Here is a 25,631-nt window from a genome sequence, read left to right on the forward strand (position 1 = left end):
AGGTCCCTTAGGTGCTGACCCTCTAGGCACGAGAGTTCGTCAGCACCTTCCCGCAGGGTATTTTTCCTGGCGGGCTGTTGGCTCACCTATTATCATGCCAGGTAGCATGGACAGACCAAGCGCACTTGGGGTATCCATACTTACAGGCTCATCATCAGCCAGCTAGAGCCGTCGAAGGCGACATTTTGGCAGCCTTCGAGAAATCTCTTGTCAAACGACAACTCGGGACTATTGCGCTGCACAGCACTGACTGGTGCATGTAATCAGCCTTGGCTTGGCACGTTCAGCCTTGTGCCTATCGATAACATTTTCAATCATGACTTCCTAGTTGCCATTTTTTTAGAAAACCGACTCACGCATTTCTTCAGGCTTCCTTGGTGTCCGTGGTGACGGCGACATCTAGATAGGTAGTCTTCCAAACATATTACTCGTCTCCACAAGCGATACTGCCGTCCTTTGGGCCACAAATCTGTACTTCTTGTCCGACTCTCCGTCCGCGACCCCACGAGCATCAAATACGCCATGACGAGCCGCTCAGGCGAATATTCAGAAGGCGCACCAGCCAAAAGACAGAAGACATCTTCAGAAAACACGGATCCGCGAAACAATCCGTACCTGGCGCACATGTACGAAGATCAGAGCAATGGCCACAGCAACGGCTCTGTAACGCCTCCTACGCGAACTGGCACCCCACTCGACAATATGGACAGACATAAGAGTACCGCGAAGCAGGCGCAAATGGCTGAGGATGGCGACACCAACCCTTTTACGGGCCGCACATTCTCCGACCGCTACATCTCGATCCTGAAATCTCGACGCGATCTGCCTGTCCATGCTCAGCGCGATGAGTTCCTCCAACTCTATCAGAAGTCACAGATCCTCGTCTTCGTTGGCGAAACTGGGTCCGGAAAGACCACGCAGATCCCACAATTTGTGCTATATGATGATATGCCACAGCGGCATGGCAAGCTCGTTGCGTGCACTCAGCCTCGCCGAGTCGCTGCAATGTCGGTCGCGGAGCGTGTTGCCAATGAGATGGATGTCAAGCTAGGCGAGGAGGTAGGTTACAGCATTCGTTTCGAAGACATGACGGGTCCAAAAACGATATTGAAATACATGACCGACGGCATGCTGCTACGAGAAGCAATGAACGACCACGAGCTTAAGAGATACAGCACCATTATCCTTGACGAGGCTCACGAGCGAACACTTGCCACCGATGTTCTGATGGGATTGCTCAAGGAGGTTGTACTGCGCAGACCTGACTTGAAGCTCATTATCATGTCTGCAACGCTCGACGCCCAGAAGTTCCAGCGATATTTCAATGATGCTCCTCTGCTTGCTGTTCCCGGCCGTACCCATCCTGTCGAGATCTTCTATACGCCTGAGCCAGAGCGAGATTACGTTGAGGCTGCTCTTCGAACTGTCCTTCAGATTCACGCGACCGAACCAGAGGGCGACATCCTCCTGTTTCTTACCGGAGAGGAAGAAATCGAAGATGCCTGTCGCAAGATCTCTCTTGAAGCAGACGAGATGGTTAGAGAAGCGGATGCTGGGACGCTGAAAGTCTATCCTCTTTATGGTACGCTGCCACCTGCGCAACAACAGCGGATCTTTGAGCCGGCACCTCCACCTCGTGGCAAGAACAAGCGCCCAGGCAGGAAGTGTATCATTGCTACAAACATTGCCGAGACGTCATTGACGATTGATGGCATCGTGTACGTGGTTGATCCTGGCTTCTCCAAACAGAAGGTGTACAACCCTCGGATCAGAGTGGAGTCTCTTCTGGTGTCTCCTATCTCCAAGGCTTCAGCCCAGCAGAGAGCTGGTCGTGCTGGTCGTACACGACCAGGAAAGTGCTTCCGCCTGTATACTGAAGGTGCTTTCAAGAAGGAGCTGATTGAGCAGACCTACCCTGAAATCCTACGGTCCAATCTGTCGTCGACTGTGTTAGAGCTGAAGAAACTTGGCATTGATGATCTGGTCCACTTCGACCTGATGGATCCCCCCGCACCGGAGACACTGATGCGGGCGCTGGAGGAGCTCAACTATCTAGCCTGTCTTGACGATGATGGCAACCTCACCACCATGGGCAAACTCGCATCGGAGTTCCCTCTTGACCCAGCTTTGGCAGTCATGCTAATTTCCTCGCCTGAGTTCTATTGCTCAAACGAGATTTTGAGCTTGACCGCTCTCTTGTCCGTGCCTCAGGTGTTTGTCAGACCAGCGTCAGCACGGAAGCGGGCAGATGAGATGAAGAACCTGTTTGCTCATCCGGACGGCGACCATCTCACTCTCCTCAACGTCTACCATGCTTTCAAGTCGGACGAAGCTCAGGCCAATGCCCGCCAATGGTGCCATGACCATTTCCTCAGCTTGCGCGCCTTGCAATCGGCCGACAATGTCCGCCTCCAGCTGAAGAGGATAATGGAGCGTTCCGAACTGGAGTTGGTGAGTACTGACTTCCACGACAAGAAGTACTACGAGAACATTCGGCGTGCTCTCGTGTCTGGCTTCTTCATGCAAGTGGCCAAGAAGGAGGCGAATGGCAAAACATATGTCACGGTCAAGGACAATCAAACGGTGCTCATCCATCCAAGCACTGTACTGGGACAAGAGGCAGAATGGGTCATCTACAATGAGTTCGTGCTCACCAGCAAGAACTACATTCGAACGGTGACAAGTGTGAAAGGGGAGTGGCTGCTTGATATCTCGCCTGCATACTATCAGCTCGACAGCTTTCCCAAGGGAGAGATGAAGACAGCGCTGATGAGGGTGGCGGATAGGGTCGCTCGGAGAGAAAAGATGCGGGCCACCAGATGAAATGTAGACGAGGTGGTACAGATATAGACGTATCGTTGTCGTTGAATCGACGGGGCTTGGCAGTTGTGCACGCTAGCCGTTTGGGGATCTTTGGTCCCTTCGATTCACCGACAAGTTTTCCGTTTTCACCAGACTCTCAATCTTCTGCAGCTCCTTCATACTACCAATCGCCTCAAATGCTCGGACACGCTGAGGTCCAGAGGCTGATAAGGATTGCTTCTGTGGCGGGCCTGGGCGCCTGCTTGCCGTGCTCGTGTGACCCGTAGCTTCCTTTAGCCACGCTAATTTCGAAAAGCAACACCGTATTCACGAGCCTTCAACTAACAACCATCAAATTCCAGAACAAACCCCGCGAAAAGCGTCCGGCGACACGAGAATAAACAAACCCGGGCCAAGTTGGATGGAGTCGTTCACACGGCTTCCCATGGGCTCTGCCAGGTAATGGCGCGATTCCTGGCCAGAGTTCCAGCGGAGATATGCCCACGTTGCAAATGATTGGTCGGAAATGACGACGCAAGGTTCAAAACCTCAACAGAACTTGTCAATTGCTTTTGGGTCCTTCAAACAGCTTTAAGCGAGCTATCTCCGTGCTTCTATGTCATTGTCTTTCAAATGTTGAACGGGATATCACATTAAACCTACAGCTCGACCTTTACTGACACCGTCTTGGCACAGTTCCCGGATCCAGTATCTACTCTACAGTTTTGCAAAGCCAGCTAGCGATCTGCCATGACGATATTAGATACGACCAAAGATTTGGCCGCCCTCTTCTCCATACAAGCAAAGACAACGCCTGACCTGCCGGCCTTGGAAGATGGCTCGTCGTCTTACACATATGCTGAGCTGGACCAGAAGGTCTCTGCCTTATCGGACCGATTGCGCGGCTTCGGCGTTGGTCGAGACAGCCTCGTCGGCATCCTTCTGGGGAGGAGCGCTGACTATGTCATCGCCTGTCTCGCTGCATTGCGGGCCGGAGGTGCCTTCCTCGTTCTTGAGCTAGCCCATCCTCCAGATCTACTCGGAGAAATTCTCGAGGACAGCAACCCGAAGGTGGTCATCACGCATACTTCCGAGGTGGGCAAGATCCGCAAAGGGACGTCTATCATCACCCTTGACAAGCAGACAGAGGACAGTAATGGTCATGCGAAGGAGCCATTGCCCCTTCCAGACGACACCGATCTAGACCGCCTTGCATTTGTGGCTTACTCTTCAGGAACGACAGGCAAGCCTAAAGGAATAGCAAACCCCCATAGGGCTTCGGTGCTCTCGTACGATTTGAGATTCGGTGTTCAAGACTTGCAGCCAGGTGACCGTGTGGCTTGCAATGTTTTCTTTGTATGGGAAATTATTCGGCCACTGCTGCGTGGTGCAACAGTTGTCACAGTACCAGATGAGACGAGCTTCGACCCGGTACAACTAGTTGATCTCCTCGCATCCAAGAAAATTACCGAGACATTGATGACACCAACCCTGTTGGCAGCTGTACTGTCACGGCACCCCAACATCGGCAAACGTCTTCCGGATCTCAAATCCCTCTGGCTCAATGGCGAGGTTGTTACGACAGACCTGGCTCGGCGTGCACTAAAAGCTCTCCCCCAGACTCGTTTGTTGAATGTTTACAGCGCGTGCGAGACCCACGAAGTTGCATGTGGAGACATCAAAGAGATACTCAGCGAAGATTCCACGTACTGTCCCGTTGGTATGCCGCTGCTTCGCAAACGAACCTACGTGTTGAACGAATCTGGTCAGAAAGTCGACCTTGGTGAGAGTGGCGAGCTGTTTGTTGGTGGGCCACTATTGGCACGTGGCTACCTCAATCGCCCCGAGACCACAGCCAGGGCCTTCACTCCTGATCCTTTCAACTCTGCTCCAGGCTCCAGAATGTACCGGACAGGAGACCTTGCCAAGATCCACCCTAACGGACTGCTTGAAATCACTGGCAGGGTGGGCGCAATGATCAAGCTCAGAGGGTACTCGGTTGTACCAGCAAAAGTCGAGACCGCAATAATGAAGCACCTAGCTGTGAAACACTGTGCAGTTGTTGCTCACGGCGAAGGTCTGGACCGCCAGCTCGTTGCTTACGTCAAACCAGATGACGACGCCTCTGAGGATCGCCCCGTCATCGAGATCAACGAGTCGGGTCACAGCCCCAGCGCAAGAAAGGCACTTGGCCCATTTCTCGCGCAGTACATGATTCCTGCCCTCTGGGTCGAAATCGAGGAAATTCCAGTCAATGAAGTGTCTGGAAAAGTGGACTCGAAGCGTCTCCCACCGCCTCCGGGGCCTGCAACCCCTGTTACTGGACGCAAGACTCCCGAGAAGGATCCCATTAGCATCGAGGATGTTGCCGAGATCTGGGCCGCGACACTCAAGACGTCTGCCGCAAGCATCACCCCCGAGCACAGCTTTTTCGACCTCGGAGGGCACTCGTTGTCACTAGCTGAACTTGCCTCCCGCTTATCAAAGAGCTTCGGCTTCCGCATTCCAGTCGCCCGGCTGGCAGATCCACCGACTCTCAACGGTCATCTCCAAACCGTCCGTGCTGTGAGAGACGGTCAGATTGCTGCCGTTCAGGCAGATCTACCTGCTGTTCTAAAGGCAGACTCTATTCTCGATGAAGACATTAAAGCAACCAGTGCCAAGATGACTGCAGTCAACTCTGCCGATACGGTGCTCCTGACTGGTGTTACCGGCTTCTTGGGCGCATTCCTCTTGAATAGTTTGCTTCAACACACATCCGCGACCATTATCTGTCTCATCCGTTGTAAAGATCCGTCGGAGGATGATATCCCAGCTGGCATTGCTCGCATCAGACGCAACATGGTTGGTAAGTCTATATCCGCACCAAATATTCTTTGCATACCAGAGATCGATAGTTCTAGTCAATGTGAGGGAACTGCACATCTTCCTGGCTTATATGTTTTGTACTGCAGCAGAAATGTACTGACCTGATTTAGAGTTCGGCATCTGGAACGACAGCATCATGGAGCGATTGGAGATTCTACCTGCCAACCTAACACGCAAACGATTCGGACTGACGCAGGAGGGGTTCGATACACTCGCCGAGCGCACCCAAGTTATCATCCACGCCGCTGCGGCTGTGAATCTGGTCTATCCTTGTACGCTTTCCGTTCTTTAGCTGCATATGAGTAGAATTTGCTGACAATATCAGATGCCGCACTTCGCAACGACAACGTCGGCGGAACACGAGAGATCCTCCGCTTGGCCTCCAAGGGCAACGCTACGGTGCAGTATATCTCTACCAACGGCGTCCTCCCCCCTTCTCAAGGTGGTTGGCCTGAGGAAGCCACACTTGGCATTGAGCACGTGCCTGATAAGCTCATTGATGGGTACGGCCAGTCGAAATGGGTTGCCGAGCAATTGGTTGTCGAAGCCGGACGCCGTGGCCTGCCGGTGCGCATTCATCGCTGCGGTACGATCAGTGGTCACAGCAACACCGGCGCCGCCAACGCGTGGGATCTGCTCAACGCTCTGATCGTTGAATCGATCCGTATTGGGCACTATCCCGATGTTGAAGGCTGGCGCGCCGAGATGACCCCTGTCGACTTCGTCAGCGAAGCCATTGTTCACCTCGCCAACCAGACGCAAGCCCAACAGACCATCTTCCACCTCGGCGACCCGGACCCTGTACCCTGCAGTCAAGTCTTCTCCGACCTCACCGAGCTTGGCTACCTAACCTCCCCATTGCCATTCGACAAATGGGTTGCCCTCTGGACCGAGCAGCGCGGCAGCACCAAAGGTGGCGACGGCGGCTTCACCATCGACATCCTCCGCTCTGGCATGCCCAGTATCGAGTTCCTGCGCGGCATCGTCGTGCTCAACAACACCATGACGCGCCCCTTCCGCGCCGCCGTGCAACGCCCCAAAGTCGACAAAGTCCTGCTAGAAACCTATACGCGGCACTGGTACGCGCGCGGCTGGCTGTCCAAGCCGCCCGCCCTACAGCACAGCAAAGGCGGCTCGGCACAACTTCCGCGCTACGGGCCCCTCAGCGGCAAAGTGGCCATCGTGACTGGCGCATCCTCGGGCATCGGCGCCGCTGTCGCCGCCGCGCTCGCCAAGGAGGGCTGCCACCTCGCGCTCGCGGCGCGTCGGCTCGACGAGTTAGAAAAAGTCAAGAAGCGGCTCGTGGTGCGCGAGGGCAAAGTCATCATCCGCAAGACGGACGTGACGTCGCGGGAGCAGGTCGCGGCACTGGCGCAGGCGGCCGCCGATGAATTGGGACCGGTCGACATCCTCGTCTCGTGCGCAGGCGTCATGTACTTCACGCTCATGAAGAACTGCCTGGCCGACGAGTGGGACCGCACCGTCGACGTCAACTGTAAGGGCCTGTTGCACGCGCTTGCCGGCACCGTCCCCGGCATGCTGGCGCGGGGGTCTGGGCACGTGGTCGCCATCTCCTCGGACGCCGGGCGCAAGGTTTTCCCCGGTCTGGGTGTCTACAGCGCCAGCAAGTTCTTTGTGGAGGCGACGCTGCAGAGCTTGAGGCTCGAGACGGCCGGGTCCGGCTTGCGCGTCACGGCCGTGCAGCCGGGCAACACGCAGACGGATCTGCTGACCATGAGCAGTGATGAGGAGGCGGTCAAGAAGTATGGTGAGCCGAGTGGGGCGCAGATCCTCAGTCCGGATGATATTGCCGGCGCGATCGTGTATGCCTTGAGGCAGCCGGATCATGTCAGCGTTAACGAGGTGTTGATTGAGCCCAGGGATGAGCCGATATAGGTCGTTAGCTCGGTACTGAGGTGAGGAGTTCCAATACAGAGAAGGAAATGGGAACGGCTTCGGGGTTGCTCGCATGCGTGGCGGTAATGTCAGCTAAGCCTTCTGTGGTTATTTGATAGAGACGATTTGCCCTACTGAAGAAGCTGAGATATGGATCGTGGCTAACCCGTTTCTAAGCACGAAGATACCCACATGGAGGCACTGCTTGCAGATCTGGAAACGAGTGTTGCGGTGCATGATCAGTCTTGAAGGCGTCAGACGACTGAGACATGGTCTTCGCAAAGAGGTGTTCTCTTGTGGTAGACCTCTCTGTGCTTTTTGACAAGCACGGTTTCATGATTTTAGCCGCTGGTCGGCATCATGCACTGGTAGTGTCTCTCCTCTATCAGTCTCTTTGCGACCGAATGCTACAATTCCTCATCTTTCCTCGCCCAAGACTGTTCCCAACTGTCGCCATCATTACCGCGAAACCCGTGGCAGGACAGTCTAGTTCCCCACCGTCCTCGTCTCGAAAACCCCTGTTCACCATGTGACACTGTCCTGGCGTCTCTAAAAATCACTCCTCATTCTCACTCCTCATTCTCAATCTCGCCCTGGAACTTGGTCATGACCTGCTCCGCCACCTCCCAGCGCTCGGCGATATGCGTCTCCCACATGTGGGTATCAAACTCGTCGAAGCCCTCGAATCTCTTTTCATCCTCGCACAGGAAACAGTGCAGGATCGCGACATTGACGGTGTGCTCCTCGCTATCGTTGGCGCTGGGCGGGTGTGGCACGAGGCCCATGCTGGCGACCCGGGCGGCAACGACTTCGAAGTCTTGGTACTTTTGGTAGACGTGCTTGATATAGCGGCCGACGTATTGTTTGATGAAGCGGGCGCGCAGGTCGGCGGTGTGGTTCTCGACATAGTGGCAGAAGATGGACTGGAGGCAGCCGGTGACAGGCTGGGTGTAGGGGGAGCCTGGGCACTTGTGGCAGGTGAACTTGTGCTCGTTGCCGAGGGTGTAGGTGCTGGTGTAGTTGAAGGCGTGCGGCTCTTGGTCGATGAGTGGGAGGTAGAGGCTGCTGAGGGGGGACGGGTCGTCCTGCATGTCGATGTCGGAGTTGATGTCCGAGAAGAGACTGATGGGGCCGTAGCCACTGTTTGTGGCAGCAGACGGCGCGACGGTGTTGTCGGCTGCCTGTTGAGAATCTTGGCTCTGTGCCTGGGCAGTCTGGGAGGCAGCTTGGTGCTGGGCTGGGGTTTGTGCTGCGATAGCTATGGCGTTGGTAGCGATCTGGTTCAGGAGTGAATACTGAGGAGGAAAGGTTGGAGGGGGAGTGTGGTGCCTACATTTGGCAAAGAGGTGTTGGTGGCTGACGTAGCAGCAGGCAACTGCACAAGCGGGATAGTAGCTAACCAAATGGGAGCAGCCAGTTGTCGACTCGCGAACATATTCAGTATCTCTTGGTAGGAAGCAACAGGTGCTTTGGGGTCATTGTTGATGCCAGTGTAACAGGTTTTGTTGCTGAGGCGATCAACTTCTTCCTGCGATACAAGCTCCGCGGCAACTCTCGCTGGTATCAGCTTACAGCGGTTGTAGGGAATATTGCCACGGCCGTGAAATTCGGTGCGCTGTGGGTGTGCTGATTTGAAGTGGCGCGAGATTTCATTCTCTTCCCGGTCGATGTGGTTCCAGCAAATGAAACAGATTATGTAGCTGTTGTCTGGCAGTTCCTTGTGCTGTTTAGTGGATCTAGAGGCCATGGTGACGGCTCACAAGTATGGACAAATAAAAGGACTTTCGAGTGACAAAAGTTGTTAGCGGAGTGGTAAAAAGGTTGTAGACAAAATTGCCCGCACAGAATAAGTTTTGAGGAGAATGCCAAATCCATAACTCATCGTTGCAGTCACTCTCAGTCACGGTCATAGTTGCTGTCACTCCTAAGCTTGACTGCCTTCTCATGGTCACCATGGCACAGTGACTGCTAGATTCCGCAATAAGCCGGCACTAGGTCTCGTCACTGTGGCCAGTAACAGGTCTCGAATGATGAAAAGCTATTCAACACCGGTAGTGAGTATCTCGTTCGCTGTGTAGACTCCAAGCTAGAACTATAACTAATGGGGAAGTAAGGCAACGAGGCAACCTGGGAAGCCTTGGCCTGAACCTGACGGATTCGATAGGATGGCCAACACATCGCGGCCGAACGATAAGTTGGAGTGTCAGGATAAGAAATGATCTATATAGGCTTTCGAAGCATGAATGTGTGCTAGTGCTCTGGAATCCCAATACCGCGTCTAAATTTTCTGAAGACCCTCTATAGCAATAACAACTCACAAATAATAGCCCCCAATGTGTTTGACGTAATAAAGCATAAGGCCTTTAAGTGTCCTCTACTAGCTTTTGAATAGTTTACGGTTGTACTTTGAAGTTTGCTCCTCTTGATTGACTCGGCTCAAGCGTCGAGCTGCCGCGCACTCGCAGCCTCCTCCTGTTCACATTTCATGCCAAGCTGCCACCCTTCCCGCAAATGGTGCCGATCAGAGAATTCTTCGCAATCTTAGACCCTGGTACAACAAACCAAAGGCTATCGGGACACATACCCTATATACGTGGGAAGTCCACCCTTGTGGGGACACCAGTCTTTCGAAGTATCTAATCGTATCTCAGACCGTCCTCTTGGAGTGGGGGTTCGCTCCGCATACTTAGAAGTATGTGCTTGGCTGCCCAGAAAGCGACGTCACCAGCTTGACAGAACAGCACAGCCCTGGCATCGGGTCGTCCTTCATAGCCAGACTACCTGACTTGATAGTCACCATGTCGAGGACGGGGCCATGAGCATTCTGTTCTTCGGCGAGGTAGTACTGCTGATAATCGTTTCAAACGGAGCCAATTGTCATCCAGCCGGGTACTGATCCACTGAAACTGAAGAGCTGCCAGCGGCCGCACGACGTTGGAGGTTCCCACTACGGTTGCCTGGAAAGTTATCTAAGCAGCCTTGGCACAGGGTCCTTGGTCGGGAACAAGGCAACCACCGAGCCTCACCCTTCGTGTCAGTTTCAGGTTTGAGATCGCGATTTTCATCTCACTTCATATCTCGAGGTGGGGCTTGCAGTTTGCAGCTGCTGACCGCTGTCTCAATATATTCGGACCAAAAATCGAGTTGTCCTGGAAGTATCAATTGGGGAGCTTGAAAAGCAATCATGAGGTCTCGCAAACTGGCTTCGTCTGGAAGACTTGGACACCACTCCAGAGCCATTTGTAGACGAACGTCAGACAACAAGAAGATTTGAGGCAGTAGTTCGAGACCGACTCTTAAAAATCTATCCTAGTTGAGTCCCTTCACCCTTACTATCAAGCGATCGTGCGACAGGTGGCTGACATATCGGGGGAACACCGCGTTCTGAGCCCTAAGTCTTCGCCAAACGTCCTTTTAAGAAAAACATATTGTCTGTCTCTCACATAGACCAAGGTCTTGCAGATATCATCTAGAAGCCATTACCCTTCAGAAACTCCGTGATGACTTCGAAAGAGCCCGTGGCGTTCAACTAGACGTGATCCTTCGATCAGCTTTTGCGCAAGTTGAGGTGATTCATGCTTGAGGACAACTTACGCCAAGATTGATGGAGTGTCCACTGTTCGGATGCGAATAAGTGACAAGGTTCTTGGATACAGGGAACATCTCGCTGGCTCCCTTCTCAATAACACCAGGACAGTAGCCCTCGCAGGCGACGAAATCGTATTCGCCACTATGAGCTGTTAGTTTCTCTGTTGGAACTTGTAGCTGAGCTTTCAACTATATCTCACCTCATGATCTAGAAAGGACACTGGTCAGCAATGGTTTTTGTTTAACACAACGCCCGAAGACTCACCAGTACTGGACCTTCGAATTCGGGAGAGGTAGTGTTAGTCGCTCTGACAGTCAAATCCTCCACGATGGACGATGGCACCTTGTATTCCTCCGCCCACTGGAGTACCTCCTGATCATAGTACGGATACTTGAAGAAACTGTGCCTCCTATTAGTGATTGAAACGACCAACGCCTTTGAGATTCCCTACTTCTCAGCATTTGCATACTTGTCGACAGCGAAGTTGTATGCGCCATCCAGTTTATCATACTTTATCGGGTCGACGGCGTTTGCGACTCGAGATTGTCGGGACTGCAGGGATCGCGAGCTGTCAACGCCGTAGTAAGCGACACCAGTGAGAATGGCAGCGTCGATCAGGGCGGGATCGGAGCGCAGAACTGAGTTCGAGACAATGCTTCCGATGCTGTGGCCAACAAGGACGACCTTGTTGCTGGCAGGACTAGGGAACTGGCCAGCGCGGGCATGCTCGACGATGCCCTTCAGGATGGCTCCTTGATTCGAGATTTGCGCGACGTAACCGGATATACTGTGACAACGGCACGTTTAGCCTGGGTGTAGAAAGTGACCGTTCGACTTACATCTGGGACTTGCCAGTGGATACTCTATCGTAGTAGAAAATGGAGAACCCCTTCGCGATGGCAAAATCGACAAAGCTGTACTTCTCATGCTGAACACCAGGATGCCAGTATCTTGTTGACAGTCAGCAGCTGATGATCAGTGGCCGAAGGACATAAGTACGCTCTGTCGTATCCTCCACCATGGGTTGCCACCAGAAGCGTGTTGCTGCCTTCATTGGAAGGCTCGCAGAATGTCCCAGCGATCGTATAGACCGCGGTCTCTGCTTCCGTTGGAGGACTGAGTGGGCGAAACACGTCAGCCACGTCACGTCGCCCGATCTGCGCGCTGATAGCTGTTCTGTCATCGTTGCCCATGATAGGATCAAGAGCCCATTTGTAGTTCTCAGAGGTCGCATTCACGGTGATACTATACTCTTTGCACATTTTGGCTGCGGTGGTGGGGACGCTGCGTCCCAATACCGGGAGCAGGAACAGAGACGCAAGAAAGACCTGCATCGCAACAGCAACAGCGTTGGTTTGTGGCTGGAATGAAGTTCGTGATATTGAGTGCTGGCATGTCTTAGAGGACGGGGGAGGACTTCTTATATGTTCTGTCTTACGCTGTAGTTTCTTGGGATGGCGGTCATGCCTATCCCACGCATCCCTACGAAACACCAGTCCAAGCTACGTAGTTGAGGCATGGCCGGCCTTATGAGGGACAACAAGCCATCAGAGGTAGGGCCCCTGCTTTGACATCCAGATGTACATTTTGTCATAGTTTCAATGCTCGGTTGTCGGTACATGTGGTGCGATACCGGTACTCGCTCCGCGTGCCCGTATCTCGCTCATCGGACAGCGGGATGCGTATCTGGATCTCGCATTCCGGACACGCTTTCACTACAAGCTTGTTCAATTTGGCAACGCCTTGCACAGGACTATATGTTTAAGTCTAGGTTCACGAAATGGGATGGTTCTATCATGAATTGATCCTTTCCCCATGATTCCGAAACTCGGTCAGTATGAGATTCTGGAGTGGCCAAGCAATCCAGCACTCCCACTCCTTGCTGAGCTTGCTGTTGATAGTCTGAAGTAGACGTCTACTCATTCCTTGCATGTACCAGAAGTGGTCGACCTTGTTCAGCAATAATGAGTAATGGGCCAATACTACTAGAGCTTCCGGCCTCTCCTCTTTGACCATGGTGAAAAACGATTCTGGTGCCTGGATGGGCCACCCATAGACCACCAAAATTACATCAATGTCCCGGTCGACGGCAGCCGATGCCACCAAGCCATGGGCTTCACGTAGCAGCGAGAGCGCTTCGTTCAATGTTGCCATATCTTCACTATCGAACTTCCCTGGTGTTGAATTCCAGAGTTTGCTCAATGCTGTCAACTTGGCAATTGCTTCAGCATCAAGCACCCTTGCCAACTCGGGGTCCATCTGGCGTGGTCTCAAAAGCGATTGCATTGGACCGGATGTCATCCATTCGCCCGCTGCCCTGAGCAAAGTATGGACACCTCGTAGGAGGCTAATCCATTCGACGCTGGAGTCGGTCTCAGAAGTCGCCGCATCTGAGAAGAACAAATTGCCATGCTGGTCCGAAGATGCCCATGCGTAAGCGGCGACGAGTGACGAAAAGGTGAAACAAGCATCGCAGTTCTCAGGGGTGATGTTGGCCATAGCATCTCGGAACAATCTGAGTCCGGTATTATGGTGGGCAGCAGCCTCAGCGTGCAGGAGGCCTTTGCGTTCAGGTTGAAGATGTGCGATATGTAGCGCGGTGAAGGCCAGAATGGCATGCAGAAGGAAGAGATTTTTGAAGGCAATCTGAGGAACTGCCTGTTGCCAGATTTGTTGCAGCTCTGGACGGCTGGATAATGTTAAACTTGTTGATGTAGTGTAAAAGTGTAGTAGCTCGAGGTTGTTAACCTCGGAGTCTATGCGAGTGACTGTAGGCAGTGCTTCCGAGGGATTGGGAGTATCGTCGTCAGCGCTGTCGCTGAGTCCGACTGGGGGTGGACTCGTGGGTGATGATAGAGCACTCGTGCGTGAAGCAGGCGAGATGTTGGGCTGCAACTCAACGAACGAGCATCTGTTTTGGAACCTGCTGCAACGGCCACAGAAAGGTTTGCACTCGTCACACTAAGAAACGCATTAGCCCTCAGTACTGGGTTCGAGATCAGTAAAGATCGAACAAAGCACTAACCTTGATCTTTGCTTGCTTGCATTGCTGACAACCATTCCTGGACTTCCGATGGGGTCTCTTGTGGCTAAAGGCGGCCGATTTGGTGGCTAGGGTCATATTGTTACGCTGTTATACTCTTCGCTTGATATCGAGCACTCTGTAGGTCTTATTGATTTCCTTAGCTGTCGAAGCATCAGTAGTGGCAATACAAGCACTTATGCGACGATGCGCGGAAGCGACAACTTTCTACAAAACATAGCGTCTTTGCGACGTGGACGACGACAGGACTCAGTCAACATGGTACAACACAAATCATAGAGCATTAGCGTGTGTGGGAGCGAGCGCGACCGAGTACGAGCGCCGTAAGCTGATGATGAGTAAGCGGCCCTTATAGGCAGGGAACGATGGGGCCCGAGGTCAGACGATTGAGGCCTGTATCGCCGCTTCCCGCCTATAGATCCTGTACTATGATGGCGTTAGACCAGCGTACTTAGACTAATTCGCCAGCTCTGCGGCGACTGCCTGCATTTTCCGAGGCTGAATGGAGCCAGCTTGCGCCAAAAGACCTAGGCTCGCCAGGTCGGGGATAGGGAACTACCACAGGCTAATCATGTTCCTCCGGACTTGACATCAGGTTGTCTCTTGCTCGGGTCTACCATGATGAGCCTAAGCAAAGTGAGAATAAGGCACGAAGTCCCGAGGGCAGATTTCCTCTCCGCCTTATTTTTGCCTTGCCGGTGGAGCCTGCTGCCTTATCGATAACCATGACGTTGCTGTTTACCGTCGCAGCCAGTGCCTTCGTTCTTTTCACAACATCCCAAGGACACCTCGGCAGCATGTCGCTGGTGCAGTTCCTTGTACAGAACGAGCCATCATTCCGCGAATCTCGCCTACCATCGCTCTACTCTGACCTCTCGAACTTACGCGCCACCAACCCCGAAGGCTTCGCCGCCAATTCGCACGCGTGGACGTCCGCACTTACCTTACTTGCTGTCTCAGGCAACCTTCCGACGGAGCAGCGTATCATACTATCAACTTCCGATAGCCTTCTGAGCGTACTTTCGTCGCCTACTTATGGACGACCAGTCGGCCTCGGCGCCGTGTTGGACGATGCGGTGCGCGATGGCAAAATGATAGATATGTCGGACTTTGCAAGCGCAGACAAGAGCATATATGCCAGGACATGGCTACCGAGCCCTTGGGTCATACTGAAGTGGAGCCTACGCACAGCTGGTGTGCTAGGTCCTGGTAGCTACAACAAGTCTGGAAATCTCAAGGCTGGGAATCTTGTGCTCGTTCCGGTTCTGGAGGACATCACCAAGAAACTGTTAGCCTGGCAGCAGCGGCAGGGACAGTCTCCAACAGACCGCATATACACACGAGAGGCTTTCGGATCGGTCATATCTGAGCTGCTATCTACGGCTCAGCACTCCACGCCGCTAAATGCCAAAGACTTGGAAGTGCTGCTACTCTATCTATCTCGCGACAACCCAATCCTCACGTACGACGACAAGACTGTCAAACTCAAGCCACTAACCTCGACGCGACCTGAGCCAATTACTCCAGAGGATAGCGCCGTCGCCAATCTCAAATCATTGATATCGTCGCTCACACTTCAGACGACAGCACTGGAAGCCAGTGTAAACGAGAACCAACAACGCGCAGCCAGTGCAGTCACCGCCAAAAACAAAACCACCGCGCTCGCCGCGCTACGATCCAAGAAGTCCGCAGAACGCGCTCTTGCGCAACGCACAGCCACCCTCCAGCAACTCGAAGACGTCTACACCCAGATCCAGCAAGCCGCAGATCAGGTCGAGGTCGTAGCGACACTCAAAACATCCGCATCGGCGCTCAAGACCCTCAACAAGAAAGTCGGCTCGGTGGATAGCGTGGATGCCGTCCTCGACGAGTTGCGCGAGGAGATGCAGAAGACGGGCGAAGTACAGCAGATCATCTCGGAACCGCTCGGCGACGCCGGCGCCGCGGACGTGGCGGACGCGGAAGTCGACGACGAGCTAGAGGCTATGGAGCGCGAGGAGCGCCAGAAGGAGGAGGAGCTGAAGGTCAAAGAGACAGAGGCGCGGTTGAAGGAGTTGGAGGACCTACAACAGAAGCAGAAACAGCAAGAAGAGGAGAGGAAGGCGCAAGAGGAAAATACAGAATTGGAGGCGCAATTGGCGAAGAGTGTGGAGGATATGCGGAGCCTGGACCTAGACGGCAGAAAGATCGACGAGCGCAAACAAGAGATGCCGAAGGAAGCGGTGCAGGAAGCTTCTTGAGATGGATTTTACATGCCCTTACTGCATCAATCGCGTATTCAATGGTGACGGGGGGCATCTAGCCACCACGGACGGGGCTGGCAAGCTAGGCGAACTGCAAGCGCATTGGATGTGATGGGGCATTCACGTCTTTCATTGGCTTGGTCTAGGGAATGTCGTTCACAACGTGTGGTACATTACAGCGTGATGGAATCCGTACAAGCCGATTGCGTATATCCCAAAACATGCTTGAGGCTGTGGCGCTGATGTGGAGGGCGGCATGAGTATTGTTGCAAGGCCCGACCATGGTCTGCCATGGCAGGTCTAAGTTTATACAATGGACGTGCGACCGTAAAAAATCCCGCTCAAACAGTCTGGCTGAGTCGCTGGGAATGAGACGGTTCCTGCTCCTGGTTCGTGCCTTGCGGAGCCTTCCCACTATCTGCGCCCTTGTCTGTCGCCGTCGGCGGCGAAGTGAGGTCGATCCTGTCCTGCAGCGGCTGTGGCTGAATCGAATGGAGACCATTCGTTTGTGATAACGACCTCGGAGGTGTGCTTGGGACCAGCATCTGGGCTGGCGTGGCGGCAGCATCCCCATTGGGCGTATCTTCGCCCATCGTGATGTCGGCGTCATTCGCCGCCGACAGAGCAGGCGCAGCATCGATGTTGTCGCAACTCTCTGCAAAAGTCGTAGACTCCGTGGTCGATACCTCAACCTCGGCCTCAGTTGCCGGAGCCTGCTTTTTGGCCCGGGTCTCTCTCGCCTTCCTGATCAAGTCCTCAAAATCGTCCTTCTTCTTTTCCATATAGCCCTCGCGATCGAATTCCTTCTCCATAACGCCGCTGCCTCCAGCTCCCTGCCGCTGCCGTTCGTCCTTCCCAAAGTTACGTTCCCATATATCCAAGTCCCGAAGCAGCTTCCCCTTTCCCACCGGCATGCGGTTATCGCAGTTCGCATTCCACAGAGATACCCATTCGGCATGGCGTTTACGCATCAGCTCTTTGTTGCCGTGGTTAGGAATCCCCAACTCCTTCAGCTTTTTGCGCATAGCTGCCTCGGTAAGTAGGGAATAATTTATTGTGGGTAGTCGAGCAGCGGTGTTTGGTGTAAGCTTGGAGGTAGTATAGGCTATGGTCCCCGCTTGTATCTGTGGTTCAGGTGAGGATGCTTTCGCTCGCGCGGATGCCGCCCGTGGAGGTGGAGGCGTGGGTGAAGCGAGACCCTGTAAACATTTGTCGAGGTGCGAATTGATCAGTGCTTCGCGCAAGCGGCGATTACAGTTGGGGCAAGCGACCAGACCATCGTGCACCTCAGTAGCTGCGTGGGGTGGATTTCTGTCGACTCTGGGCGAGTCCCCGTAGACGCTGCCACTTTCGCTGTCTCCTATCTCCTCTTGTGTGGACGGGAGTGTCTGGCTTGCCGAGACGCTGGTCTGCGAGGCAACTCGTCTGCTCTGACTTCGTGTACTCCGCCGCTCTTCCAGCCCGCTTTTCTGCACAACAACTGGCTCAGCGGCAGTTCGTCTGCGCTTTTTCGGTCGCTCCTCTTGTCCAAACTCCTGTCTTGTATTGGCGGTCGTGGCAAAGTTGTAAATCTCTGTCCTGTTCTTTGACCAGATCTCGACGAATTCCTGTACAGCCCAATTGTTGCGCAACTTCATTTCTTGGTCGGGTTTCGTGCACGAAGGACACTTGCCTTCTTGGTTTAGGTATCGTCGTATACATAATGAGCAGAAGGTATGTGAGCAGCTCGTGATCATAGGGGTGCTGAGGATCTCTTTGCAGACCTGGCAACGGAGGGACGACTCGAGTGGCGCAAGACCGGCAAGCGGTGTCCCTAGCCAGTCTGTGCTGTCGGCCACGCCTGATGCATCCATGATAAAAGCCTGACTGCAAGTGCTAGCGAAGAAAGAGTTGCGACGCAGGAAATGCAAGTCCTGCTGATCTAATTGAGTAGAACTGTACCAAAGCTGATGACTAGAGAATCGCGAAATCGACGCGCTCGCACTTTCCCACCTTCACGCGTGGCGACGAGGCTGCGCAAGGCTGAGGCTATGGCAGAACTTTGGGATGAAATCGAAAAGAGTGACAGCGTCGCTCTGTGGAACCCGATTCCAATCTTCTCAAACAGAAAAAGTCTGGAGCATACGTTGGAGGCGATAATCATACATTTCATTCAAAGTCGTCCTCCGCAGCAGTCAGCGGATCTGACCTGAGCCTCACCGGACTCTTAGGTGCTCCTGCCTCCATGACTGCACCCGTGGTCACCAGCGACAGATTCCTTCTATGGCCCTTGTTTTCCAGGTCGTGCGCACCCATATCTTCTACTGTCTCATCATCAACCTCCTGTTGCATTACTTCGCTGGCACCGCTTAGGCCTCTATTCCTCTTTCCTTGCCCCAACTTTATTCGAATGGTGAATTGCAGCTGTTGCATAAATCCATCGAGCTCTGTGAAATGAGCTATCGAGTCGCCGTACTTGGTGTCAGCGTACAGCTCGCGCGCTTCGTCAAGCCGCTCGTTGGCATATGCCGCCATTCCGAGCTTCATCCATTCATCAGCAGCCACCACGTTCCAGAGAGCCGCCTTGCGCCTTCTAGTGCCCAGACTTGTAGTACCGCCCGCGCCAATTTGGCCACCAAAGCAACTTGCGATTCGCTCACTGAGGAGTACATGGCCGATACTGCCTGGGGTCACCAAACCTAGTTCGATGGCTTTGATGCCGTACTTGGCAGCTATCTCAGCTGCTGCTTTCCCGCGGACCTTGAGGAGTTCGAGACCGAGTAGCATGGCTCGCAGTGCGAGCATATAATCTCGGCTGCGAGTGGCATATGAATGCAGAGACATGTCCAGCATTTGATCGAACGTGTCTAGCTTGAACTTCGCGCTGGCTGTACCGGTCAATGGATTGAGCAAGCTAGCCACGCAGCAAATTTCATTGGCACCAGCTGCATACTTCCAAGCCTTGTCATTATTGTAGTCGGATCGGACAAGCTCCATGGTAGATGCAGCAAGCTTGTAGTCCCTCAGCATGAATGCAAAGGCTGCAAGTTTGGCCAGAATCGCTTCCGGAGTATCTTGTCGGTAGTAGCCCAGCGCAGCATCATAGTTGCCAGTTGATCCCGAACCTGTCAGTCCAGTGGTTGCAGAGTTTCGACCCGAACCACCGAAGCCTCCCCACCGACGTGAGATGGACATGAATCGACCAGAAATACCCTTTCTGCGAGAAGCGACCTGCTCGTTCCATAGGGCTATACGCTGCTCCATGTGTGGAATTACGGACTGAGCAACAAGCTCCCGAAGACAAGCTCGAATAGCGGCCGCGTCGGCTGAGAAGATCAAGGTTTCGTGAGACTCATCAACGTCGCCCAAGTCGGTGTTCTGCGACTGTTGTGATAGTTCATCCGAAGGTGCCAGCCATTCGCAACTGGGCAGTGGCTCCACCTCGTCAGTATCGGTGGGCGTGCCAGACCGGAGCCTGAGAAGGTGGCAATGCAACCCAAAATGCCTCTTCATCTGGTCAAACAAGGCAGAGGTCTTGGAGAAATCGTCGCGGTCCTCATCATGGACTAGGACGTAGTATCTCAAATACTCCGGGTTAGCATATGGCGGCAACGTTCTTGAGCCTTGGGCTGTCTGCTGATACAAATTACGCAATGTATCGATCGGTTGTGGTGTAGCAGATGTAATTACGATGACTGCGCACACGGGATGCAGGAATGCTTCGTGCGGGCTTATAGGGTGTCCCTGCAATACGCGGCTCAGATAGTATCGATAGAATGCCGAGGCGCCTACGGGATCGTCTTCTGGCGCATTTTGATGTTCAACGGCCTGCTCCATGAGCTCTTCCAGCCGATCCAGCTCGTTGGTAGTCGGCGGAGAGGCGGCATCTCGAGTAAGCTTTCCCAACTCGGCGATATGAACGCCAAAATCATCCCACGCTCTAGATGCGCCAACGCTGTCCCTAACCACCACTTTACCGGTGATTCGTTCTCCGTATGGACGAACGAGAGTGGCAAAGTCGTTCTTTATGCCTTTACTACGGGCAAGCACATCTGCCTCATCCGCCGCGCAGATTGCGACCAAAGGGGAAAAGGCGCGAACGATCAAAGTACGAATCTCGTCGTAATTTTCGGAAGGATTCGCTAACGGACTACCTATCGAAGTGCGGCCGAAGCGGGAAAGGGACATTGATAGTCTGCCATTGGGAGAGGATGATCGAGAGAGAGTGCTTGCAAATGTGGTGGTTCTAGAAGCGAGGGATGGACTCGCAGCTCGGAGGGGAAGGCTATGTGTAGATGCATTCGGAGCTTCTGATCTTGTAGGCGATCTCGCTTTCCGTACATCGACAGAGGAATTGGACTCGCCATCTTGTTGTTGCAGAGGATCGTCATCAGCCGGGGAGGTCATGGACAGCGATCCGGAGATTTAGGATGGGAGTTGTGAGATGATGGCCGGTCGCATTGGGTGATACGGGCGGAGGTTGTGGAAAGTCGATCGACATCAGCGGGGGCTGGCACGGTTAGTGTTCGTGCGTCTGCTGCGAGTGGGCGATCTAGGAAGAGCAGCGCAGGAGGTATGTGATAGCAGAACAGAGGAATGGCCGAAGATGCAGGATGACGACCGTTGAGCCTCAGAGGCCGCGCCCGCCACCGTAGCCTTGGCATTGCCGGAGGAACTTTCGACGTCTCCTCAGGTACCTCAACTACTCAACTACCTCGCCATACCGTTGTCTTCCTGCTCGCACACTGCTGTTCGACTTTGCAGTAATGCTTCAGCTCCCTCCGCCCAAATTACCCGGTTGCCCTCGTCGATGAAGATGAAGAATTTCGAAAGCTGTTCTCTATGGCCGAGGTAGCGATTATTTTGGTCAAATCATGGCTCGAGCCAAGGCTCAAGAGCACCTTGAATGTCATTCAGCTTCGACTAGGCTGCTTCGGGGTTTTGCATCAGCCTGGCATGTCTATTGGTGGATAGCGTCTTTGCAGACGAGCCAGGCGCAAGATCTTGACATTCATGGTGCGAACGTCCTCAGCATCAGCGCATCACATGGCTGACTTCCGTCTATCAATCTTCCTCGTGTGCGATGCGATGATACTATTATGACTCCTTCTGTGCCTCAGGGATTTAAGTTTGCGGTCAAAAGTGGTAATTCTGTGACACAAGTCACTGCGATCATAGACAAGGCTGGTATTGCCGAGTCAGGACTCCCGTGTTGCAACGTCAAATGGCCTACCCGAACCCTGCCGACGATGACTGGCTGTTGTCCAGTTTTATCGACTTTGATAACTTTGATCCCAGCTCAGGCAACCCGTGGACCTCTACGGATCCCTCAGAGCCATCCAACACTGCGGGTGTCAACACCGAGTCAAATGGGAGGTTAGAGAGCTACTTAGTACCAGAAGCAGTAGCCTCACGCCAGGCAAAGAAACGTCGACCATGTCGTTTCACCAAGAAGCAGCGCGAGGTAATGGATCAATGGATCACGGCAGCGACAAACGAGCCGTACTTGACCGCTTCAAGCCGGAAGGAACTTGCTGATGCAACAGGGTTGGCGCCCAAGCAAGTACAGCAATACTTTACCAACTTTCGAAGGCGGCACCGACAGAAGTTAGGTCAGATCTACGATCCGCCTTTCGTCCTCCAAGACCGACCCTTGACGACTTCGTGGCAGACTGGGTTCGAAGGTACCATTGATCGAACGTGCGAGGAGGCCGACAAAGTCTCCGGGCATGACGTAGATTCTGATGGGCCAGGATTATCGATTGAAGCACGACCTCCCAGTCGTCGCTCATGCCAATCTTCCAGCAGTGCTGACTCTGCGCTCTCTTACACGGACGTCTGCGGCAGCGCAGCAGCACTGCATCAAGCGAACTCAGCAGAAGCTTTTGCAACTTTCAACGGCACCTTGCTCGAGTTCTACTTGCTGACGGTGCACCAAAATCAGGCCGCTTCTCCCCGGGATAGTGCTGTGCCAGCTCTACTCGAACGCAACGATCGCCCTACACACCTCACAAGCCCAAGCGAAAGTCCCACAAAGGCAGTTCATGCGCTGACCGACACAAATCCATCCTCGCCGGAACTGATTGGGCCTGATGAGCCGTTATCAGCGTCTGGCAGCATCTTTTCTGGGCATAGCTATCAGCATTCGACCGACAACAGTGTAGCGTCTACGAGCAGCGTCTTTTCGACAGGTTCAAGACGTGGTCGTCGTGTTTTCGGTTCTTCCAATGCACGGGCAGCTGTACGTCCGGCGTCGAGACTTGGAATCCCTTGCTCGCAATGCGCCAAAATGTTTACAAGAGCATACACGCTCAAGAGACATGTAGAAGCGGTCCATGAGAACAAGCATAGATGGATCTGCAGGCCTTTACCCCAAACATCAACCTCTCGGAGTCTGATATGCCCCATTTGTCGTCAGGATGCAATGTACTGCAGCCATGACATGGGCAAGTGCTGGTCAAAAGCCCAAGGAGAACGTACTTTTTCTCGAAAGGACGCACTAAAACAGCATCTAAAGCTAGTACATGGGTACCGGACTCAGCAAGTCCAATACGTGTCGACTATTAAGGATGATGTTCTAGATATGCTCCATGAAATGGAAGCATGTGATGAGGACGACTCAAGGTAAGCCACGTTTGTCGCACCGCAGTGAATGTCCATCCATCCCAGCACAACTCCCACAGAAGATATGACACTGACTGGCCTGTAAAGATCCCAAGTGATGGAGCAACATTGCCTGTGTTCGTTCTGTTCCCGGCTGTTCCTTACCAGCCACCAAGATGAGACGTACCAAAGTCTGGTGACAATCGAAAGAAGCACTACTCACGAACTTTCAAGCTGCGTAACCTCGAGGTCGAGTTGGCGCGAAGGATCCAAGCCTTGTGATTTCTGTGGTGGTCGACCACCACATTACTATATCTTCGATTGGGCCCACAGAATCGATTGCCTGATCGACGCGAACGAACCTAAGGACTTCGACTCAGGCAAAGAGTTCCGCAAGGCCCGCGCACAAGACATCTTCTCTCGGTACTGTAGATTCCGCGGCATGTTAACGATGACGACGTGGCGTGAAGTGCTGATCGAAGCGAGCTGTAAGATTGTCAACAACTACTGGCTTTCGTACCCACACCCAGAAATCGTTGTCGACACAGGTTCCGAGGCAGTCTCGATGGCGGATCGCAGCACAATCATATCGCCGGCGGACAGCTTCGACTGCACCACGGCCATGCAGGCACTCGAACTGCCGCTTTTCAATGCAGGCTAGCTCCAGGGTTTATGCAGACCTCTTGATTCCCCAAGATGGTCTCGTGCAGCCACCAATTGCTATGTCAGGCGAGCAGCTAGAAGCACTGGTGTTTAGATGCTTCAGCAACGACATGAGTCAGATCCCAGGCTGACCCATGACCGTGAGCCCGTGTGGAAACGCAGTGCGACATGAGGTGGCATAGCCGGGTACATGCGAAAGGCCCCGATGTATCATCTGCCGAGAATTGTTGTACGTCGTATTAGTTCAGGCAATATGCACCGTCTCAAAGGCATTGAAGCGTCGCAAGTATCTACACGATTTGCGGTATTGCCATAGAATCCAGTGTCGCCGCAAGAAATGCGTTGTGACTGAATCTGGTAGTAGACGTGCCGTTTGCATCTCAGAGGGCGGTTTCCACGCCGGGTCCAGTGTCAAGAGCCTTCTCTTGGAGTTGACCATCTTTTCCAATCCAATGATAGTCAAGGAGTGTCCCGGCCGCTGCAGATAGATTGGCGCCTTCTTAGTTGAGCGCACCCTGGACAAAGAGTTGACGATTTTGGCTTCTTCGGCCGAGGAGAAGTAGCCTTCAACAAAGTCCAGCAGTTCCTCTTGCGCGCCGACTCCATAATAGCCCTTCACGGTACAAGGAACTCCAAGGCTCAACAGCAGTGCCTCAACCTCAAAAGTCCCGACATGCTTCCGTGTACCCCGGATTCCACCCGTCTGAACCCTTCCAAACGGGTTATGGCCCTCATCCCAAGCCTTCTCGATCATATCCTGCATCCGGAGAACATTCATACCTTCCGCCGCTAGACCAGCGCCTAACGCCAACATCTGGATATTCCGATAGCAACAGAACGTGGCACCTTCGCATGGGATCTTGGACACCTGCACAACGACATCAGTGCAGAGATAAGCCACCTGGCTGCGCTTGTCGTGCTCAAACAATTGAGCCAGTTTGGGTATCACCCCCTCCAGCTTGTTGGATTCATCTTCGCTGGCGAGCAAGGCATGTAAAGCCTCAGGCATCTGCCCTTCGAACGCATAAGGCCCGAGTTCGCGCTTCTGCGGGACAAGTCAGCCGACATCTCTTCACTTTCAGGAACCACTGGCGGGACAGACTCCAAAGCGACGATAGACATGCTGCCCGCCCTCCTCCATGCAGGAGTTTTCATATAGAGCGCGAGAAAGCAAGAATCGTGCAAGCTGAGTACTGTACTGCCAACTGCTACGTTCAAGACCAAGCCTCGACCGTTCTGGCCCCGGAATGCGGCTGACTACTTCGTTCGGGTCTCACCGAGGCCCAACCCGTAGAGACACGCGGCCTAGCTCACCAGCCAGTGACGTTCTCGGGTGCTGGCACTCCAAAACAAGTTCAGCAGGGGCTTCGTGAGCGCGAAGCCAAAAGGCCTGCGTAAGCCGACTTTGGAACACAAACGAGCTGAGGAGATCCAAGAAAATCCATCTCGCTTTCCGAGAATAGCAACTAGCAAAATGCAATAAAACCTGGCGACCCAGGGGTGTTGCCAGGGGGGGTTGCGAATTACCTCACCAACCAAAGCTTCTAACCGCACCCGAAAGCTTGTGTTCGTAGGTAAAAACGATCCGTAGGTAGATTTTGTGTCCCCCCGTCCCGATTGGCGTTCCTCTCGAGATGCATTCAAGGTTCCTGACGTGAACTGTCCACGTAAGCCCTGTGCTGTTGACCCCGGGGGAGAGGCCATACGCCGTGGACAGCCCGATATTTCAGTACCCTACCTGGATTTCACTGGGCAGCGATGAACCTTTGTTTTCCTTCTTGTAAAGATTTGCTTTGCTGCTGCTGCTGCTGCTGCTCCGTCTTCACTCTCCCGTCACCTCAGGAACCATCGCGAATACAATACACTACTGCTTCCTGCACCTAACACCAGAACCAAATAAGTACAAAAGGCCTTTCCTTCTTCTTCTTCTTCTTCTTCTTCTTCT

The 25,631-nt window shown here is 53.5% G+C and overlaps 10 protein-coding genes across 10 annotated transcripts; 4 read left to right on the plus strand and 6 right to left on the minus strand.

Moving 5' to 3' along the window:
- Positions 1-522: 522 nt before the first annotated feature.
- HMPREF1541_09714 (pre-mRNA-splicing factor ATP-dependent RNA helicase PRP43) lies at positions 523-2,823 on the plus strand (the record flags this gene model as incomplete). Its single annotated transcript, XM_008714387.1, has 1 exon — positions 523-2,823. One exon carries the CDS (start codon positions 523-525, stop codon positions 2,821-2,823), a length of 2,301 nt encoding a protein of 766 aa, XP_008712609.1.
- Positions 2,824-3,552: 729 nt separating this feature from the next.
- On the plus strand, positions 3,553-7,566 carry HMPREF1541_09715 (uncharacterized protein; the record flags this gene model as incomplete). The annotated part of the gene is made up of 3 exons (XM_008714388.1): positions 3,553-5,650; positions 5,781-5,942; positions 5,996-7,566. 3 exons carry the CDS (start codon positions 3,553-3,555, stop codon positions 7,564-7,566), a joined length of 3,831 nt encoding a protein of 1,276 aa, XP_008712610.1.
- A 569-nt stretch (positions 7,567-8,135) lies between these two features.
- On the minus strand, positions 8,136-9,313 carry HMPREF1541_09716 (uncharacterized protein; the record flags this gene model as incomplete). Its single annotated transcript, XM_008714389.1, has 2 exons — positions 8,136-8,843; positions 8,900-9,313. 2 exons carry the CDS (start codon positions 9,311-9,313, stop codon positions 8,136-8,138), a joined length of 1,122 nt encoding a protein of 373 aa, XP_008712611.1.
- Positions 9,314-11,035: 1,722 nt separating this feature from the next.
- Positions 11,036-12,417, minus strand: HMPREF1541_09717 (uncharacterized protein; the record flags this gene model as incomplete). Its single annotated transcript, XM_008714390.1, has 7 exons — positions 11,036-11,095; positions 11,161-11,296; positions 11,355-11,362; positions 11,420-11,555; positions 11,607-11,942; positions 11,995-12,105; positions 12,155-12,417. 7 exons carry the CDS (start codon positions 12,415-12,417, stop codon positions 11,036-11,038), a joined length of 1,050 nt encoding a protein of 349 aa, XP_008712612.1.
- A 532-nt stretch (positions 12,418-12,949) lies between these two features.
- HMPREF1541_09718 (uncharacterized protein) lies at positions 12,950-14,276 on the minus strand (the record flags this gene model as incomplete). Its single annotated transcript, XM_008714391.1, has 2 exons — positions 12,950-14,116; positions 14,181-14,276. The coding sequence occupies 2 exons, from the start codon at positions 14,274-14,276 to the stop codon at positions 12,950-12,952; spliced, it is 1,263 nt and encodes a 420-aa protein (XP_008712613.1).
- A 719-nt stretch (positions 14,277-14,995) lies between these two features.
- HMPREF1541_09719 (uncharacterized protein) lies at positions 14,996-16,438 on the plus strand (the record flags this gene model as incomplete). The annotated part of the gene is made up of 1 exon (XM_008714392.1): positions 14,996-16,438. The coding sequence occupies one exon, from the start codon at positions 14,996-14,998 to the stop codon at positions 16,436-16,438; it is 1,443 nt and encodes a 480-aa protein (XP_008712614.1).
- A 344-nt stretch (positions 16,439-16,782) lies between these two features.
- Positions 16,783-18,294, minus strand: HMPREF1541_09720 (DNA repair protein rad18; the record flags this gene model as incomplete). Its single annotated transcript, XM_008714393.1, has 1 exon — positions 16,783-18,294. One exon carries the CDS (start codon positions 18,292-18,294, stop codon positions 16,783-16,785), a length of 1,512 nt encoding a protein of 503 aa, XP_008712615.1.
- A 295-nt stretch (positions 18,295-18,589) lies between these two features.
- HMPREF1541_09721 (uncharacterized protein) lies at positions 18,590-20,827 on the minus strand (the record flags this gene model as incomplete). The annotated part of the gene is made up of 1 exon (XM_008714394.1): positions 18,590-20,827. One exon carries the CDS (start codon positions 20,825-20,827, stop codon positions 18,590-18,592), a length of 2,238 nt encoding a protein of 745 aa, XP_008712616.1.
- Positions 20,828-21,644: 817 nt separating this feature from the next.
- HMPREF1541_09722 (uncharacterized protein) lies at positions 21,645-23,684 on the plus strand (the record flags this gene model as incomplete). Its single annotated transcript, XM_008714395.1, has 2 exons — positions 21,645-22,661; positions 23,391-23,684. 2 exons carry the CDS (start codon positions 21,645-21,647, stop codon positions 23,682-23,684), a joined length of 1,311 nt encoding a protein of 436 aa, XP_008712617.1.
- Positions 23,685-23,930: 246 nt separating this feature from the next.
- On the minus strand, positions 23,931-24,695 carry HMPREF1541_09723 (uncharacterized protein; the record flags this gene model as incomplete). Its single annotated transcript, XM_008714396.1, has 1 exon — positions 23,931-24,695. One exon carries the CDS (start codon positions 24,693-24,695, stop codon positions 23,931-23,933), a length of 765 nt encoding a protein of 254 aa, XP_008712618.1.
- Positions 24,696-25,631: the final 936 nt, after the last annotated feature.

This window comes from Cyphellophora europaea (assembly GCF_000365145.1).
Source record: "Cyphellophora europaea CBS 101466 unplaced genomic scaffold supercont1.11, whole genome shotgun sequence".
In the NCBI taxonomy this organism is placed as follows: domain Eukaryota; kingdom Fungi; phylum Ascomycota; class Eurotiomycetes; order Chaetothyriales; family Cyphellophoraceae; genus Cyphellophora; species Cyphellophora europaea.